The sequence below is a fragment of the Ovis aries genome, chromosome 3 (genome assembly GCF_016772045.2).
Source record: "Ovis aries strain OAR_USU_Benz2616 breed Rambouillet chromosome 3, ARS-UI_Ramb_v3.0, whole genome shotgun sequence".
Classification (NCBI taxonomy): Eukaryota; Metazoa; Chordata; class Mammalia; order Artiodactyla; family Bovidae; genus Ovis; species Ovis aries.
In genome coordinates this window covers 60,445,462-60,464,069 of record NC_056056.1, presented here as the reverse complement: position 1 = coordinate 60,464,069, position 18,608 = coordinate 60,445,462, and the positions used below count along the sequence as shown (strand labels likewise).

The 18,608-nt window shown below is 45.0% G+C and overlaps 1 protein-coding gene across 1 annotated transcript in view; it reads left to right on the top strand.

Annotated features, from left to right (window-relative positions):
- The window catches only part of TTL (tubulin tyrosine ligase), a 37,946-nt gene extending 24,455 nt beyond the window's left edge, over positions 1 to 13,491 (top strand). The window contains exons 6-7 of the mRNA XM_027966774.2: positions 2,651 to 2,794; positions 9,843 to 13,491. Of these exons, the coding sequence (XP_027822575.1) occupies positions 2,651 to 2,794; positions 9,843 to 9,957 (259 nt within the window). The 3' untranslated portion in view covers positions 9,958 to 13,491. The remainder of the gene's footprint in view (positions 1 to 2,650; positions 2,795 to 9,842) is intronic.
- Positions 13,492 to 18,608: the final 5,117 nt, after the last annotated feature.

Sequence of the window (18,608 nt, the reverse complement as noted above, 5' to 3'; positions counted from 1 at the left end):
CTGAACCTTTTTCCTTAATGTGTTCTTATACTGGGCTTCCCTGATGGCTCAGTGGTAAAGAATCTGCCTGCCAACGCAGGAGATGCCTGGGGTTCAATCCCTGGGTTGGGAATATCCCCTGGAGAAAGAAATGGCAACCCACTCCAGTATTCTTGCCTGGAGAATCCCTATGGACAGAGGAACCTGGCAGGCTACAGTCCATGGGGTCACAAAGAGTCAGACACGACTGAGCAACTAAACAATAAAAATAACAACATTCTTACATAGAGTCCAGCAGAATAATTACAAGGCTCAGAGTTCCATTTCTTCAGGGATTATACGTGCTTAGAATTCTGACACCAGACAAATCAAATATACTGAAGAAAGAATTCCTATTTTCGGCAGAAGATGTATTTGATATTTGCTATCCCCCTCCTTCCCATTGTTCTGTGCCACTCAGACAGTGTTCCTACTCAAGAGCTATAAAAGCTCCTCCTGAATCTTATGTTCTTTTTTTTCTCCCCCAGCTAACTTCCCCCAGACTTCCTACTCCAGCTAAAAAAAAAAATTAGATACACTATATTTAAAAAAAATTATTCTAAAGTGATTTATTAACTTGAACTCCCAACAAATAAAAAATATTTTGTTTTGATTTGGTTCTGACTTCTGATTTTTCCTATAAGTGCTGGAGTGTAATGTTTCTTTTGCTTTTTATTCTTTATCCTTTAGTATTGTTTTTATATTTAAGAAAAATTTTTAAATGTAATAAACTTTTTATCATGAGAACCCATTAAATTTTAAATTTTTTTCTTAATTATAATATTGTAAAGAACATTTTAATTACAGAAGTCAAGGGTATTCTCTCATAGAGATGAAATACAGAAACTGCAGAATACAGAAGCCCCAGTTCTTCTTTAAAGGCATAAGCCAAAACCTACTTATAAGACACATCTTTTTCCTTCTACATATACAGCTGAGTAGGACAGCTTTCTCTGATATCCTTAGAGTCATCCTGACATACTGTGTTTACTAAGATAAATATTTTTTCCCAACATCCAGTTGAGAGAAAAATCAGGAAAGAGTTTTATAAAATAAAAGCGACTTGGAGGTTAGAGGTGAATGGGAGAAGAAATTTTATTCCAACTGGTTCTTAAATAGCTATCAAAATTATTTTTAAAGGTTTGAACACATCTATAGAAAGCTTTTCTCCTTTGTAGAAAAAAAGAAGGAAACTGATGGTTTGGGGTGGGGGACTGTTGGAGGGAGGTTGGGGAAGCAAGACCGTGATTCCAAGTTCACAGAAGCCTCAATTCTCTTGTTTATTATTTATTTTAAGATTTTTATTTATTTTTGGCTGTGCTGAATCTTCTCTGCTGGGTGGACTTTTCTCTAGCTGCGGTTGCAGGGGCTGCTCTTCACTGAAGCGCCAGGCTTCTCATTGTGGTGGCCTCTCGTTGCAGAGCATGCTTGGTAGTTGTGGTACACCGGCATGGTTGCCCTGCAGCATGTGGGGTCTTCCCAGCCCAGGGGTTGAACCCGTGTCCCGTGCATTGGCAAGCAGATTCTTAACTACTGGACCACCAGGGAAGCCCCAGTTCTTCTTTAAAATCATAAGCCAAAACCTACTTATAAGACACATCTTTTTCCTTCTAAATATACAGCTTGCATAGAAGGAGAGCTGTCTCTGATATGATTAGAGTCATCCTGACATACTGTGTTTACTGAAGTAAATATTTTGCCCCAATATCCAACTGAGGGAAAAACCAGGGAAGAGTTTTATAAAATGGAAATGGCATAGACTTTCTGGGATGTTGTACTGGATAAGAGTTCTTTCTCATTCATAAGTAATAGATTCATGCCTATCCAAAATTAATGATAAATTAATAAAATATACTTGTTCACTAGTAACAGCATTCATTAAATGCCTCCCAGCTTCCAGGAGGTATGACAAGTTCTTTAGGTAGTTATATCACTGAACCATCTCAGCACTGGGAATATGTGTTATTTTTACCCCAATTTCACAGACAATGACATCAACACTTGGCTTAAAGAGGTTAAAAAATTTGTCTGAGATTCTGGCTTCGGCAGCATGACCTCAGGCTTCATGTACTGTTTCATCATGGTTTCTAAGATTCACTTTCAACTTTTCCTTGTCACTAAAATCCTCTAATTTTTGCAAACAGTAGTTGACCTTAATACAGTCCCATATTTCAATATCTTGTTTCAGCATATAAGGCTTTTAGTTAAAAGCAACAAAGTGGAGCTTGTGAAAGAAATGAATGAGATCAGCCTTCTCCTTGCAAATTCTGTGTCACAAAATGGTGGGCCATTTTTTTTAATATGGCAACAATATATAGAAGTGTTTTGTTTATTATCAGCAGATGTGGTAGCAGCCCACCCGTTGGAGGAACCCACATTTAAAGGAACTGTGATGACTCAGCGCTTGCTGGGAAAGCAGCCAATACTTATCAGAATAAGAGTGATGGCAGAATTTTCTAACAAATAAGTTGCATCTCCTTGAGTAATCTATTGGTAATACATTTAAAAGAGAGAATTAAGCCAAGGCCAGTTTTCATCGGCACACTGGATGTAAAATCATGCAAGCACCCCTCCCCTGGTCTTGCTGCCCAGACCACCCCATCCTCAGCAAGCTCTTCCCTGTGCCCTGTAGGAGCTGCCTCATGAGCATAGAGCCCGCTATCAGCACCAAGCACCTCCCTTATCAGAGCTTCCAGCTCTTCGGCTTTGACTTCATGGTGGACGAGGAGCTGAAGGTCTGGCTCATCGAAGTCAACGGCGCCCCTGCTTGTGCTCAGTAAGTCTGAACACCACTGGGGTTTTGTGTGTGTGTGTGTGTGTTTATTGGGGTATAGTTACTTTACAATGTTGTGTTGATTTCTGCTGTACAACGAAGTGAATCAGCTACATGGATAATATATCCCCTCCCTCTTGAATCTCCCTGCCACCGCCTCATCCCACCCCTCTAGGTCATCACAGAGCACCCAGCTGAGCTCACTGTGCTACACAGCAGCTTCCCGCTAGCTAGCGGCTTTACACTTGATAGTGTATATATGTATCAGTCCTAATCTTCCAGTTTGTCCCACCCTCCCCTCCCCTCGTGTGTCCACGTATTCACTCTCTACATCTGCATGTCTGTTTCTACCCTGCAAATAGATTTGTCTGTTCCACTTTTCTAGATTCCACATACATGCATTAATATGTGGTATTTGTTTTTCTCTGACTTCACTCTGTATGACAGACTCTAGGTCCATCCGTGTCTCTACGAGTGACCCAATGCCATTCCTTTTTATGGCTGAGTAATATAGTCCACTGTATACGTACCACATCTTCTTATTCATTCATCTGTTGATAGACACCTAGGTTGCTTCCATGTCCTGGCCATTGTAAATAGTGGTTCAGTGAACATTGGTATGCCTGTGTCTTTTTGAATGAGATATCACCTCACGCGGGTTAGAATGGCCATCATCAAAAAATATATAAACAATAAGTGCTGGAGAGGGTGTGGAGGAAAGGGAATCCTGTAGCACTATTGTTTGGAATGTAAATTAGCCAGAATGGAGAACAGTATGAAGGTTCCTTAAAAAACTAAAAATGGAACTACCACCACTGGATTTTAACAAGTGGGAATTTGGTTCCACAGGTGGGGTAGTCTGTCTTGACACGGGGTGAGCTCCCATTTCTAGGATGTCTAAGAATGCTTGCTAAGTCCTTCAGCATGTCCAACTCTTTGCAACCCCATGGAGCCCACTAGGCTCCTCTGCCCATGGGATTCTCCAGGGGATCTTCCCAAACCAGGAATCGAACGCATGTCTCTTGGGTCTCCTGCATTGGCAGGTGGGTTCTTACCACTAGCACCACCTGGGAAGCGCATTACTGGGTCTTCTAGCGTAGACCCTTTGAATGATGTCAAGGAGGATGTACCAGCGATGGTAGTGCTTTGGTTGGACCCTGGCCAGCAGGGGCCCTTGTCGAGTCATTCCCTTTTCCATCTCCTTCCCATATGAGCTGAGCATTTAGCCTGTGCTGAGGTGGGTGGTGGATGCCGTGAAAGTTCCAAACAAAGCCAGTAGTAGCAGCCAAGACCCTCTTGTGTGGCAAGGTGATGGGTCAGCTGGTCCCGTGAGCGGGGGAGATAGTGATGAGCAAGCATTTCAGGGGCTCCCTGGACAGGACGTGGTCTGAGAAGGTGCCGTGGACATGGTGGAGCTGAAGCTGGGTTGGAAGAGGAGAGAGTCACCTGTGCCAAGGGGAAAGGGACCCAACCTCCAGCCGCACCTTGCTCTGGGCCAGGCTCTAGGGGAGATGTGCAGATGAACAGACCCTGCCCTCAGGGAGCTTCCACTCCTCCTGGGAGGAGTCTGGCTGCAGCATGGCGTGAGTGTTGTGGGGTAAGAAAAGGTGAGGGAATAGGTGAGTTGGAGTCTACCTATGGGAAACCTTCCACGTATGGGAGTCATTCGGACTTCATCCTCAAAGGTTGCAGCTTCATCCGTGCCTGCAGCTAACGGTACTTGTTAGGTCCCTGTCACCTGCCTGGCCCCGGATTGGGCTCTGGGTCTCAGCCTTTGTACCGAGAGACCTAGGTCCACCCTTTGTAGAGGGAGACTGGGAAGGACCAAGGACAAGACAAATATAGATGACAGACTGGGATACACGCTGTCATAGAGTGAAAGATGTTAGAAGATAATAAAATTGAGCGCAAGGTCCCCTTGGGAGGTGATGCTTGGGACTGAGATCTGAAGGAGGAGGAGAGTGGGGGAGGCTGGGGTGGAGGGGTATGGAACCTTTCACATTCTCCCTTCATCACATCCTTAGGGGTGCCTGCCTTCTGTCCTTCCTGTCAGCTGTACGTCCCTCCTTGTGCTCTGACGCAGTCCCCTCCCTCCAGGCAGGAGGGCAGGATGAGGATGCTGTGCTCAGCTACCTTCTCCCTCTTTGCTGAATACTTCCCACCAGCATGTGGTACCCAGCAGATTTCCCCAGTGATTACAAAGAACCCTCCTGGACTGCCCTGGTGGTCCAGTGGTTAAGACTCCACGCGTCTTATACAGAGGGCACAAGCTCAGTCCCTAGTCAGGGAACTAAGATCCCACACTCCCGCTGTGCAGTGAGGCCAAAAGGAAAAAAAAAAGGCCCTCCTCTGATGCCCTGTCCTGCTCCACTGACCACTTCCTCCCTGCTCCCTTCACAGCCACACTTCTTTTTTTTTTTTTTTTTTGGCCACTCTGCATGGTGTGTGGGATCTTATTAGTTTCCCAACTCAGGATCGAACCTGCACCCCTTGCACTAGAAGCACAGTCTTAACCTTAATCCTTAATCCTTAAGTCTTAACCTTAATCCTGGACCGCCAGGGAAATGCCCACAGCCACACATCTGGAGAAGCCACATCTGCACACACTGTCTCCTCTTCCTCAGTCCCCATCCATACTGTGGTCCGCTCCAGGCTGCCTTCCATCCACTCTCACAGAAACTGCCCTTTCCAAGTCTCCAGCCAAGCCCATCTTGCACTCCTAGATTTTAAAGCCAGCCAATTACATTATATCCTTGAGTCCCAGGCCAGTATCTGCACCTGTCTTCCCAGCATCCTGCGAGGAGCTGTGTGGATGTCCAGTGGGCGTCCCACCCCAGAGCTGCCCATCTCAGTGAATGTCCAGCTCCCCTCTTTGGGGGTCCTGAGCCAGAAACCCAACTAAGACCCAGCCTCCCCCTTTCCATGACCCCCAAGGTTCTGTCCATCAGGCCTGGTCAATTCTGCCTCCAGCTTTGGCTCAAGGGTTGACCTCTAGTCTCTGGATAGGAAAAGGTGGATCTCCCTCTTTTATTCATGTAAGGATTGAAGGCTAGAGAGGGCAGAGAAACAGCAATTTCTCAGTTCACTTGGAGTGATGAGTAATATCCTTGACCTCTTTTTCCATTAGTGGCATCCACACGCTGGCGAAGGCTCGCTTGCTGAGATGCTCTGCAGGATCTGGTCATGCTGGAGCCTGACAGAGGCCTCTAGTGAAAAGCCACTGGGCATCAGGGTTTGCTGTCTTCTCTGGGCTGCATCTCGCTAGCTCCTCAAAGCTACTTCCCATCTGCTGGATCCCCTTTGCTCAGAGTCCTGATGAGAGCAGTGGGGTCTAGCAGAAGAGCAGGGTTTTGAGAAACATGTAAGAATGAGCATCCTTAAAGAGTCCACTGGAGGAGGGAGCTGGACACTGTCCAGTCAATTATTGTATGAATTATTTTGAGTTACAGTTGCTGTCATAGAAAAGAAACAGATTCTATCTTCTAGAAGAAGTGAAGTGAAAGTGTTAGTTACTCAGTCGTATCCAACTCTTCAACCCCATGTACTGTAGCTTTCCAGGCTCCTCTGTCCATGGGATTCTCCAGGGAAGAGTACGAGAGTGGGTAGCCAATCACTTCTCCAGGGGACCTTCCTGACCCAGCAATTGAACCCAGGTCTTCTGCATTGCAGGTGGATTCTATACCACTGAGCCACAAGGGAAGCTCGTCTGTCTTTTAGGTGCATAATTTTGAGAAGGGAGAGCTCTTGAAATGGGGGGCTTATTGTGAGGTGTCTTGGAAAGCCCCTTGGGACCCAGGCCACACCATGAGGTGGATGGGTTCTGTTCTTATGCTGAAGGAAGTAAACTTTTTTTTTTATACAACAATGATATATGATTTTTCCTGATTTTTTTTTTTTGGCCATGCCTCAAGGCATGGAGGATCTTAGTTCCCCAACTATGGATCAAACCTGTGCCCTCTGCATTGGAAGGGAAAGTCTTAACCACTGGACCATCAGGGAAGCCCATGAAGGAAATAAACTTTCAAATGCCTTTATCCTTGCTTCCTAAAGGACAAATGGGAAGAGAGTTGATGGAGATGATGATACGATGGTGTAGTCAAAGGAAAGTCTTTATTCAGGAGGCACGGTTTCATTGTTGTGCAGATGTTAAAACAGGACTTACTTATCTTGCTGTGTGAACATAGCAGGATGTTCAAAGACCCATACTTGCTTGTATATTGGGTACCTCCTATGCCAGAAATATCGAAGTTGTTAGTTGACTTGACGAGGTTGAAGCTATGTCCTCTCCCCCCACCCCCAGCATCCCTTTCAGAAAAGCTTTCCCAAGGTGACTAATGACACGCTTCATGGAACACCAAACACTGTCTGTTTCAGTGGTTCTGGCTCTTGGTGACTTGCCAAGACCCAAGACTACTAAGACCCAAGCTACCACCCTTCCTGTGCGGGCCTCCTGATCATTGTCCCTTCAGAAGGGGAAGGTTGAGTGGTGTAGCCTAGACCCTGGGGCTTGAGCCATGTAGACAGAAGAAGCAGGGGCTGGGGGGCTGGGGGGAGGGGAGATAGGAAAGAGCAGACATCTCGCAGGAGAAACGAAGGTCAGCCGGTAGTTAGGGCTTACCAAGACAGACAAGAGAAGCATGGCTTTGCATGAGCTCTCTTCCCAGAGGGCCTTACAAAAGGTTAGGACATAGCAATTCCAGCCTCAAGGGCAGTAGAAGGGGATGAGGGTGGGAGAAAGTTTCTATGAGGAGAATAGCAGAGATTTGCCACTGGATCAGGAGGGACCGGAATTTGGTTGTGAAGATTCCCCACCTGGTGGAGACTGGGAGATAGCATCTTCTGGAAGTCAGGACAATGAAGACCTCTGTTCCTCCAGGTTGGGCTGGCCTAGACTCCTGCCACCTGTATCCCAGAAGTCCTGAGCAAGTTAGGCACATAGCAAATAGGCACATCTGGCCCAGAGCATCATCTCAGACGTGGGTTTTCTCTTTGAACCATATGTCTCTGGTTTTTCCCTGTGTTGACATGAGTGTGTGCTAAGTTGCTTCAGTCATGTCCAACTCTTTGCAACCCCATGGACTGTAGCCCAACAGGCTCCTCTGTCCATGGGGTTCTCCAGGCAAGAATACTGGAGTGGGTTGCCATGCCCTCCTCCAGGGGATCTTCCCGACCCAGGGATCAAACCTGAATCTCTTACATCTCCTACATTGGCAGGCAGGTTCTTCATCCCTAGCGCCACCTGGGAAGCCCTCCCTGTGTTGGAGCCAGTCCTAAAAGAGCTCGCCTCATACACTGCTGTGTGAAGCAGACAAAAGTCCTGTAGGGAACAAGGGGGTGCGGAGTTTGAGGGCCTCCTTATAGCTCTGGATGGGAGGTTTTCCTCCTTGGCTTTGGTGGTTCCTTGGCCTCTGGCTGAAGTCCAGGTGCCAGCATGTGGCGTCAGGCCCCACCTTGTCCCCTGCCTCATACTGCAGTGGTCTCCTTTCCCAGATTTCCTGAGTTCTCTGCTTGGTGGGTGCCCCTCCCTGTATTTGCATGGCCCTTCCTCTCTCTCACCCTCCTCTCTCTTTCTCTCTCCCCTCCTTTGTCTCTGTATCTCACCCTCATTCTTTTTTATTTATTATTTTTAATTTTTATTGGAGTATAGTTGCTTTACAACAAAGTGAATCAGCTGTACAACAAAGCGAATCAGCTATGGAAGTGTTTGTCACTTGGTCCTGTCCAACTCTGTGACCCCATGGACTGTAGTCCATCAGGCTCCTTTGTCCATGGGATTCTTCAGGCAAGAATACTGGAGTGGGTAGCCATTCCCTTCTTCAGGGGAATCTTCCCAACCCAGGGATTGAACCTGGGTCTCCTGCATTGCAGGCAGGTTCTTTACCATCTGAGCCACCAGGGAAGTCCACGAATCAACTATACTTATACATATATGCCCTCTTCTTTAGATTTCCTTCCCATTTAGCTCACCACAGAGCACCGAGTAGAGTTCCTTATGCTATGCAGTAAGTTCTCATTAGTTATCTATTTTATATAAATGCATAGTATATGTGTGTCAATCCCAATCTCTCAGTTCATCCCACCCACCCCTTCCCGCTTTGATGTCCATACATTTGTTTCTACGTCTCTGTCTCTATTTCTGCTTTGCAAATGAGAGGGCTTGTAAAGAAGTGTGGTGTGTGTATACAGTGGAACACTATTCAGCCCTAAAAAGGAACAGAATTTTATCATTTGTAGAGACATGGATGGAATCAGGGAACGTCATACAGAGTGAAGTCAGTCAGAAACAGAAATATTGTATATTAACATGTATATGTGGCCTCTAGAAAAATGGTATTGATGATCTTACCACCCTCGTTCTCTGTGTCTGACTCCCCCCTCCTTCCTCCTCTTTTCTGCCCTGTCATCCATTCTCTGTCCGTTGTCACTCATTCTCCAGGTCTCAGATGAGCTGTTACTCTGAGGAGTCTTCCTTAAAGGCCCCTCAACCGCAGCCCGTGGGTGCTTTCCTTGGGGAGAGCCTGTGTCTCCATGTGTACCCCCCACAGACAGGCAAGATGGCCCTGTTCTCTTTGGAACTGCCTGTCTCCCCTGCAGTTAGTTAGAGCAGGCGTTGCCTTGTCTGTTCACTTGCAAGACCTTCCAGAAATATCCATTAAGTGGATGCTTTATCTTCATGCAGTAGTACTTCCTATAGTATTTGTATGGACAGTTGGCATGTGTCTTATAAATACCAGGTGGAATTTTGGGGCAGATCCTGGTGAAAGAGCTTCCTAGGTGGTGCGGTGGTAAAGAATCCATCTGCCAATGCGGAGAAACCAGAGACTCGGGTTCAATCTCTGGGTCAGGAAGATCCCCTGGAGAATGAAATGGCAACCCACTCCAGTATCCCATGGACAGAGGAGCCTGGTTGGCTATAGTCCATGGAGTTGGAAGAGAGTTGGATAGGACCTAGCAACTAAACAATCCGGATTTTTTTTTTTTTAAACCACCTTTGATTTTCTCCTGCACTTTGATGTGCATCCTCAATAATAGATCTCCGAACCTGTTTCAGGAAGCTTTATGCAGAGCTGTGCCAGGGCATCGTGGACATAGCCATTGCCAGCGTCTTCCCGCCCCCGGACGCGGAGCAGCAGCCCCCCCAGCCGGCCACCTTCATCAAGCTGTGACCCAGGGAGGTGCGCAGAGTTGCCTCAGAAGAAGCACGCGGGGGGGCCCTGCCCCAGGGGAAGGAGATGTGTCTGAATTGCTGTCAAGCACAACTCGGAGAGACGTGCTGGGAGACAACAAAGGAGCTTCCCCCAGGAGTGATTGGTTGCCCAGAGGTCCCCAGGTGAAGCTCTCGGCCCTGCTACGGAGATTGGAAAACTGCAGCACATTTCTCAGACGGGAGAGCCAGATATTCTTCTAAGGGGCAAAAACAGGGATGTACTTACTTTACCTTCTCATTCTTTGAAAAGATCTGAATTATATCCTAAGGCAGCGCTCTGAGCAGCAGGGCGTCTCCCGCCCAGGGGTGGCAGCCGTCGGACCTGGTTGGTGACTGTCCACTGCTGCGTTAGTGCCTTAGCTCTGTGCCCAGCTGCGGCCTCCGGTCTGGGGTGGGGACGGGATGTGAGAGCACTCAGGAGGTGGCCGATGAGTCCCCCCAGCTCGTCCCCGTCACTCCCCCAACCATCGGGACACGTGCTCACCATCTGTCCCTGGGGCCTGGCTGTGCAGGCACCGCCTCGCCGCCAGGGGGCGTGCTCACCCCGATCCTGATGGTGTCTGGCCGGTCACCAGTCAGGGCTGGCGTGGACTGGGCGCCGAACGCTGCTCAGTCTGCGCTCTGCATGCTTTAGAAACTAAGCAGCAAAGTTTGCTGTGAACCCATAAGCATTCAATAAGCATGAGAGGGAAGAACACGATGTCTTGCTTTACTTAGTAGCTGGGTGTGTGTGGGTGGTGGGATGGGTCTTTGAAATATGACGATTATGGTGATTCTCAAATCTCCTTGTTTTAACCAGAATTCTACATGCCCTTTGGACAGGTTCCCTTTTGTTCATTTTTCGGAAGATTTACCTTTTGTTAGAAAGCCCTCCAGGAGAGTAGAATTCCCCTCACCCTACCCCACCCCAGGGGGCTCCTCCCCATTTTGTTTTTCTTGCTCTTTATACACCTTTTTTAGGAGTTGGAAGGTTAGGTTTTGTTCCAGGGAAGATTTTTCGTCTCCTTGTTCCTCTCAATGTCTGGGAGAGCCTGTGGATCAGTGTATGTCTCACCCGAAAGGGAGAATCTCTTGAAATGGAAAATGGAAAAGGTGTGGTTTCAGAGCATCACATGGCACCCTGTCAATCAGCAAATGTTAGCAGTGTCTCCTTAGGTGTAGTTTCTACTACCCACGGCATGGATGAATATTCTACAGACTTTCCGGGAGGCCACCTCACTAGCAAGGAGGAGCCCCCACATGCCACTGGTGTCCAGTGTGAGCTGAGTGCACAATGCATGGGAGTCCCCGCAGACCCACTGAACAGGCATGCACCCTCCACCCCCGGACCCTGGGCCTGGGGGTGGGGATAGGTGCCGTCCTTCTCTCTGGCACAGGTGCCCTCCTTTATTCATCTCCATTTGTCATCAGAAAAGAGTTCTGCAGCCAGGACTTTTTTACAAAGCAAAGAAAAAGCAGCCTCAAATATGATGAGATGTGGGAGCTGATGGTGAAAAAAGGAATGATGGAAATGATTTCATGGATGCACCAGTGGGTGTGGGATGTGAAAGTATTGTGTCTCAGTGAAGTGGAGGAAGGCCCAGCCGGCTGGGCTCGCCCGGCAGTTTGGAATTAAAAAATAAACATGCCAGTGGTTACCCAGAATGTATAGATGATGAAGTTTGCATCCAGAGCAAAATAAAACAAGTATTACTGGAATCCTAGAGGCCCAGAGCAGCTGATGGGTTAGTGTTTGGGGAGATTCTGAGTAGACTGTGGGCAGGTGCGCACCCATGGAGAAAGTGTAGGGTTCTGGGGCTTGGGAAGTCTGTGTGGGCCGGTGATGGGAAAAGTAGGGAGGTTTTGGGGACTTCCCTGGCTGTTCAGTGGTTAAGACCCCACACTTGCACTAGAGGGGGCACCGGTTCAATCCCTGGTTGGGGAACTAAGATCCTGCATGCTGCCCAGTGCGGCCAAAAAACAAGATGGAAAAAAAAGTGGGGAGAATTTTGTAGTCCCGTCACAAGCAAATGCAGATTTGTAATGATCTTTTGGACCTAAATTACAGGGACATTTGAGAATTTTCCAGTGTCTTTTACAGTGGCACAACTAAGAATCCAGGTGTTAGGAAGTCTGTGGATTTTGATGGGTTTTCTAAGAAAACAGAATCGATAGCAATATATGTGAGGGAAGAAAGGCTTTAAAGAGGAAATTATGCTTCATTCCTCACGTGGTTTCAAATAAGTATCTGTTTTGTGCATTTATGTCTGATCAGGGAGAGCAGCTGGCACAGAACTCTTCCATATCCTTCAGTGGTATCTGTGGCACAGATGGTCATGCCTCGCCCCCGTCAGTCTTCATCCGTGTAGTCTGTGTTCATGTTGCCAGTTGCTAGGGAAGGAGGTGGTGGTGGTGTTTGGAGATGTTGATTTCAGTCTCAACTCATTGGCTGCACAGCATCAGAAAAACCCATGAACCTCTGTGCCTTAGTTTCTTATCTTGTGGAAGAACTTGTTGCCTGATCCAGGGACTACCTCAAGGGCATTCAGTGAGAACACAGGAGATTAGGAAGGCTGGAGAGCCCTGAGGACCAAGGTTCTCAATGCAGATAACTTGCTGGAGTCACTGGGGAAGCTTTAAAGAATGTTGGTGTCCACACCTCCCTCCTCATGACCCCTGGCCCGTTAGGCCTGAACCTCAGGCGTCAGATGCATTGAGATGCCTCTAACCACTGCTGGAGAAGGAAGGACAGATAACATTATTACCTTGGAAGAATCCAATAAGGGTTAGAGATTTTTTTTTAAAATTCCTTTTGGAAGGCCAGGCATTTCTTTAAGGATGACCGGATGCTGACGTGATATACAGCATATTCCATCCAAACAAGTTCTCTCTCTCTGCTCCCCGTCATAGCCTTTGGAAACTCAGCCGTGCTTTCATCTACTTAAATCTGCTTTCATCTACTTTGTGAAGCCTTGTTGTCAAATGTAACCAGACATGAATTTATAAATCTGCTAAACATGTGTTAGGGTTACAAATGAATTATTGAGAGGAAAGCCCCTTCTGTCTCACTGGACTCCTATGATGACTGTAAACTCTGTTTCCCCAGGACATGAAAGTGCCTCAGTGTCTGTCTGATAAAGTGGAGCAGGTGCTGGTGGACTTAACCAGCTAATGTGGTGTTTCAGGAGCGCCTCAGGGTGATGGTCCCAGACTTGGAACGTCTGGTTGTGCTGGAAACAGACGGACCCACGAGCTGTGGTAACGCTACGAAGGGTGTTTCCATTAAAGTGGAGGTTGTGTCAAGCAGGGGTGCGTCCAGCCTTGCCATGGGTCATGGGGACTCTACCAGAGAAGACAACGTGCTGTAGAGGGTCCCCACAGCACTAGTGGGTGCCGTGGAGAAAACTGTCTCTGCTCCTGGACACAGAATCTGTACCTAAGAGGAAATGACTTTCGAAACAAGGCAGTTCTATGAATGTTTGAATGCCTGGAGCATTAAAGGAATTGTATTCAAGTGTTTTTGTCCCCTTTGGTTCTCTCATCTTACTGTGGGTGTTGACTGTCCTCCGATATGCCTGGTTATTGGAATCCGTGATTCTGTTAAACTAGAGGCAGGCAGACTTTCTCTGTAAAGGGCTAGGTAGAAAATATTCTAGGCTTTGCAAGCCCAACTAGGTCTCTCTTGCATATTCTCCTTTTTTTTCCTTAACTCTTAAAAAATATTAAGAAAACAAAACTTAGCTCACGGGCCATGCAAAAATAAGCACACACATGGCCATTGTTTGTTGACCTAAGAATGTTGGTATGTAAGCCAATAGACTTGTCCTTTAAAACTGTGAGCTGCTCCAGGATGATGCACTGAGCAATTTCAGCTACCAAAATCGAGTCCATCATGTTTTACATGACATGTGTGTTATCTGAATCATGCTGTAGATTGTGTGCTTTAAAGTGAGGCTCCTTCTCCAACTAGCCAGAAGTTCAGGAAGTCCTTAAGACTTTACTAAGGCCATATAAATACCAGCAGGCATATCTTAGCGGCTTCCCTTGTAGCTCAGTTGGTAAAGAATCTGCCTGCAATGCAAGAGACCTGGGTTTGATTCCTGGGTCAGGAAGATCCCCTGGAGAAGGGAATGGCAACCCACTCCAATATTCTTACCTGAAGAATCCCATGGACAGAGGAGCCTGGCAGGCTACAGTCCATGGGGTCGTTAAGAGTCGAACACAATTTAGCGACTAAACCATCACCACATCAGTACCTGCTGGTCTCACCTCAGACCCTAGAAAGGGCTTCACTTATGTAAACTGTAATTAAACTTGTAACTTGTGGACAAACCATCCAACTGAGGCTGGATGCTTTGAACTCCTTTCCTGTGTATAGCTGGCCTGCCTTGCATAGCAGCTTCCACACCAGAAACCTTGGCTTAAACACCCCGCTCCAAACAGGTTTCTGATGTGACATAACACATACCCACTGGATTCAGTGGGGACTGCGTGGGTAGGGTGCAGAGATCAGCAGACATGCATGGACCCAGGCAGGCAGCTACTTATAATCCTGAGAGTGGATAGGTTCAAAGAACTTCTTTTAGAGTCTGGTCCCATTTACTGTTAGTAGCTGCCCCCTCCCCTTAAGCTGATATTCTCCCATGGCCTAAAAGTTCCAGTAATATTTTAAAGAGGTTTTCCCCAAAGCATCCCTAAAGACAAAGGAAAATGAGTCCCTGTCCATGGGATACTTGCTGGCACAACTTGAAGATTGCTACAATCAAAATTCGTTTTCAAAATTCACAGGTGAAGACATCAGGGGGAATAGTGGAGTAAGAGCCTCTGAAAATCCCATCTTGTATAAAAGCAATGAGAACAGTGGCAAATTAGCCAAAAGCTTGCAACAATCCAGGAAGCATTTATTAAAGAAAAATGTTTGCATATTGATAAGAACAGCAAGTTTGGTGATGTTTTAACTTGCCCCATTTTCATCTCCTTTATACCATCTCTGTGATGTCATCTTTATATCATCTCTGTGATAGCCTTGGAAACCAAGAGCCTCAGAGTCTTGGTGAAACCCAGCAGCCTAGCAGCCATTAGAGGGTACAGAATGGTGCTGGAGCTCAACCAAAGCTCCATCCCTAATGAGGTGTTCTTATTTGGCCTGACTGGCAGTTTCATGTAAGTCCTCATCTTAGAGTTGATTTTATTTGACCCGTCTTAGAGTGTGCCCACTGTGAGCAGCCTATCCCTGGGTGCATTTGTTAAAAATAATCAGCAACAACTGTTTAACACCTCAACTTGCTGAGATGGTTTTAGCAGCTGGAAGAACAAAAAACTTAGAAGGGAAAGATGGGGAATGAGATGTTCATAAGTTTTGAAAAGCTTCAGTATATTCCTAAAAATACAAGTGTAGGCTGTGTATGTGCCCAGAGGAGAACTGAATTCCCTCAGCCTTCACCTCTGACTAGGAGGATATTCACAAGCAGGAAGTGAAGACTAAGGCAGGGATGTAAACTGCTTGCCTGAGCATGAAGGCATACCTTTCACACACACACAAACATACACACACAGTCCTGTGCCAAAGACTGGGAGATGTACTTGTTCCAAGTGTTTAAGGAAATCTCTGTAGAATCATTAGTTGACCACTAAGCTGATAGAGCAGACCCTTCAGTGGCCATACATCAAAAAATACAGGCTTGACAGAACTAGTTCAGGAAAGTCACTAAAAAAACAACAATAAACCCTGAGGAGGGAAGAGTGGTTTTCCAACATTGCCCCATAGTATTATCAACGTTTTCATCACAAGTTATGGGACATGCAAAGAAAAGGAAAGCATTCCCCACAGAGGGAACAGTCCATAGGAATCATCCCTGAAGAAGCACAGGCATTGAACTTAACTACATAAACACTTTAATTCAGCTATTTAAAATATGTTTAAAGAAATAAAAGAGAATGATGTGTCACCAAAGACATAATATCATTAAAGAAATAGAAACTTTTCTGAATAAAGCAAAGTAGAAATTTTGGCATTGGAAAGTATGATAAAGCAAATGAAAAATTTAATAGAGGTGTTCAAAAGCAGGTTTGAGCTGGCAAAAGAAGAAGGAATCAGTGAAGCTGAATTCAGTTGAGATCATCTAGTCTGAGGAATAGAAAGAAAAAAGAATGAGGAAAAATGAACAGGCTCCAGAAATATATATGTACAGCAACATAGACATAACAGGAATCCTAAAACATACTAGAAGAAGTAGTCAAAAACTTTCCCTCTGATGAAAACCATTAAAACGCATTCAAGAGGTTCAGTGAACTCTAAATAGAATAGATTCAAAGAGATCCACCCCAAGACACATTAACCACTAAGAAAATGAATTTAATATATAGTAAAAAGGGACATGGGAACTAAAATATTACACTGTGCCGCTTAGTCACTCAGTTGTGTCCGCCTCTTTGTAACCCCTATGGACTGTAGCCTGCCAGGCTCCTCTGTCCATGGGGATTCTCCAGGGAAGAATACTGGAATAGGTTGCCATGCCCTCCTCCAGGGGATCGTCCCAACCCAGTGCAGGTCCCCCGCACTGCAGACGGATTCTTTACCATCTGAGCCACCAGAGAAGCCCCGGTGGAAAATATTACACTAGAAAATATTTAACAAAAGAAAATGCAGTAATGAAGGAATGGGGGGAGATAGGAGGCAAATACAAAGCAAATAGCAAAATGTAGACATAAATTCCTATCTTATCAGTAATTTCATTAAATGCAAATGGATTAAAGACTCCAATCAAAAGGTAGAGACTGGCAAAATGGATAAAAAACCAAAACAACCACAATCCAACTCTATGCTATCTACAAGAGACGGTCTTTAGATTCAAAGACACAAGAGGTGAAGGTACGAGAAAAAATATACCATCAAACAGTAACTCAGAGAGAGCTTAGATGGCCAAACAAATATTAGATAAAATAGGCTTTAAGAAATAAATTGTCACTACAGGCAAAGGACATTTTATAATAATAAAAAGATGAGTCCATCAGGAGATACAACAATTATAAACACATGCACCTAACAAAAGAGTCCCAAGATACATGAGGCAAAAAATGGCAGAACTGGACAGAAACAGACATTCAATAACAATAGGAGTTTTCAATCTCCCATTTTCAATAATGTCTGGAAGATCAACAATGAAATAAAAAACCATATAACTAGCCAGATCTAACAAGTATCTATAGAACACTCTACCCAACTATATATTTAATATATTTGTATAGCAAATATACATTTTTTCAAGTACACATGGAACATTCTCAGGAATAAACCATAAAGCCTCAATGAATTATGAAATCATACTACATATGTTCTCTGACCACAATGAAATAAAACTAGAAACCATTGACAAATCTGGGAAAATCACAAATCTATGAATATTAAAAAACACAGTCATAAGCAGCCAATGGATTGAAGAAAGAAGTCACAAGGGAAATTAGAACTTTGAGATAAATGAAAATGAAAACATTCCAAAACTTCTGGGATGCAGTTAAAGCCATGCCTAAAGGAAATTTTATATCTTTAAAAGACTATTTTTAAGAAAGATCTAAAATCAATAAGCTAACCTCCCACCTTAAGAAATTAGAAGAGTAATCTAAATTCAAAGAAAGTAGAAAGAAACAATAAAGGTGTGTGGAAATAAATGAATTAGAGAATAGAAAAACAATAGATAAAATCAATGAGTCCAAAAGTTGGCGCTTCAAAGAAGATCAACAAAATTGAGAAACCTTTAGCTAGACTGGTGAAGAAAAAATATAAAAAGCTCAGATTACTAAAATAAGGAATGAGACAGGGATATTACTACAAATAAAAAGGATTATAGGGGAATCCTATGAACAACTGTAGGCCAGCAAATTAGATGCCATGGGCATATTCCTAGAAAGACATTTAAACTGATGAAACTGACTCAAGAAGATAAATGCTGAATAGACCTAAAAAGAGACTGAAAAATGGACCAAGTATCTAAACAGACATTTCTCCAAAGAAAATATACAAATGGTAACACATGAAAATGTGCTCAATATCACTAGTCATTAGAGAAATACAGAAATCACGAATAGATACTACCTCACATGTACTTCAGTTCAATCATTCAGTCGTGTCCGACTCTTTGCGACCCCGTGAATCGCAGCACGCCAGGCCTCCCTACAATGTACTTAGGTAGATATAATTTTTAAAACACAGAGGGTAAATACTGGTGAAGACAGGAGAAAGTAAAACCCTCATACATTGCTAGTGGGAATGTAAAATTGTACGGCTGCTTTTGGAAAACATTGGCAGTACCTCAAAAAGTTAGTTATCATATGTCCCATAAATAGCTGTAGCACCCAAGAGAATTGAAAACATGTCTGTACAAAAACTTGTGCATGGATGTTTCTAGCAGCATTACTCCCAACAGTCAAAGGCGGAAACAATCCAAATGTCCATCAAAAGGTGAACAGATTAACAAAATGGGTCTCCATACAATGGGTTCTTAATCAGCTGTGAAAAGAATGAAGAACTAAATATGCTGAGACATGGATGAACCTTGAAAGCAGTGGAGAGACAGGAATGATGATCAACCTTTTTAAGATCCGTGTTCTAAAGGGGACAAGAAAGAGATCAGC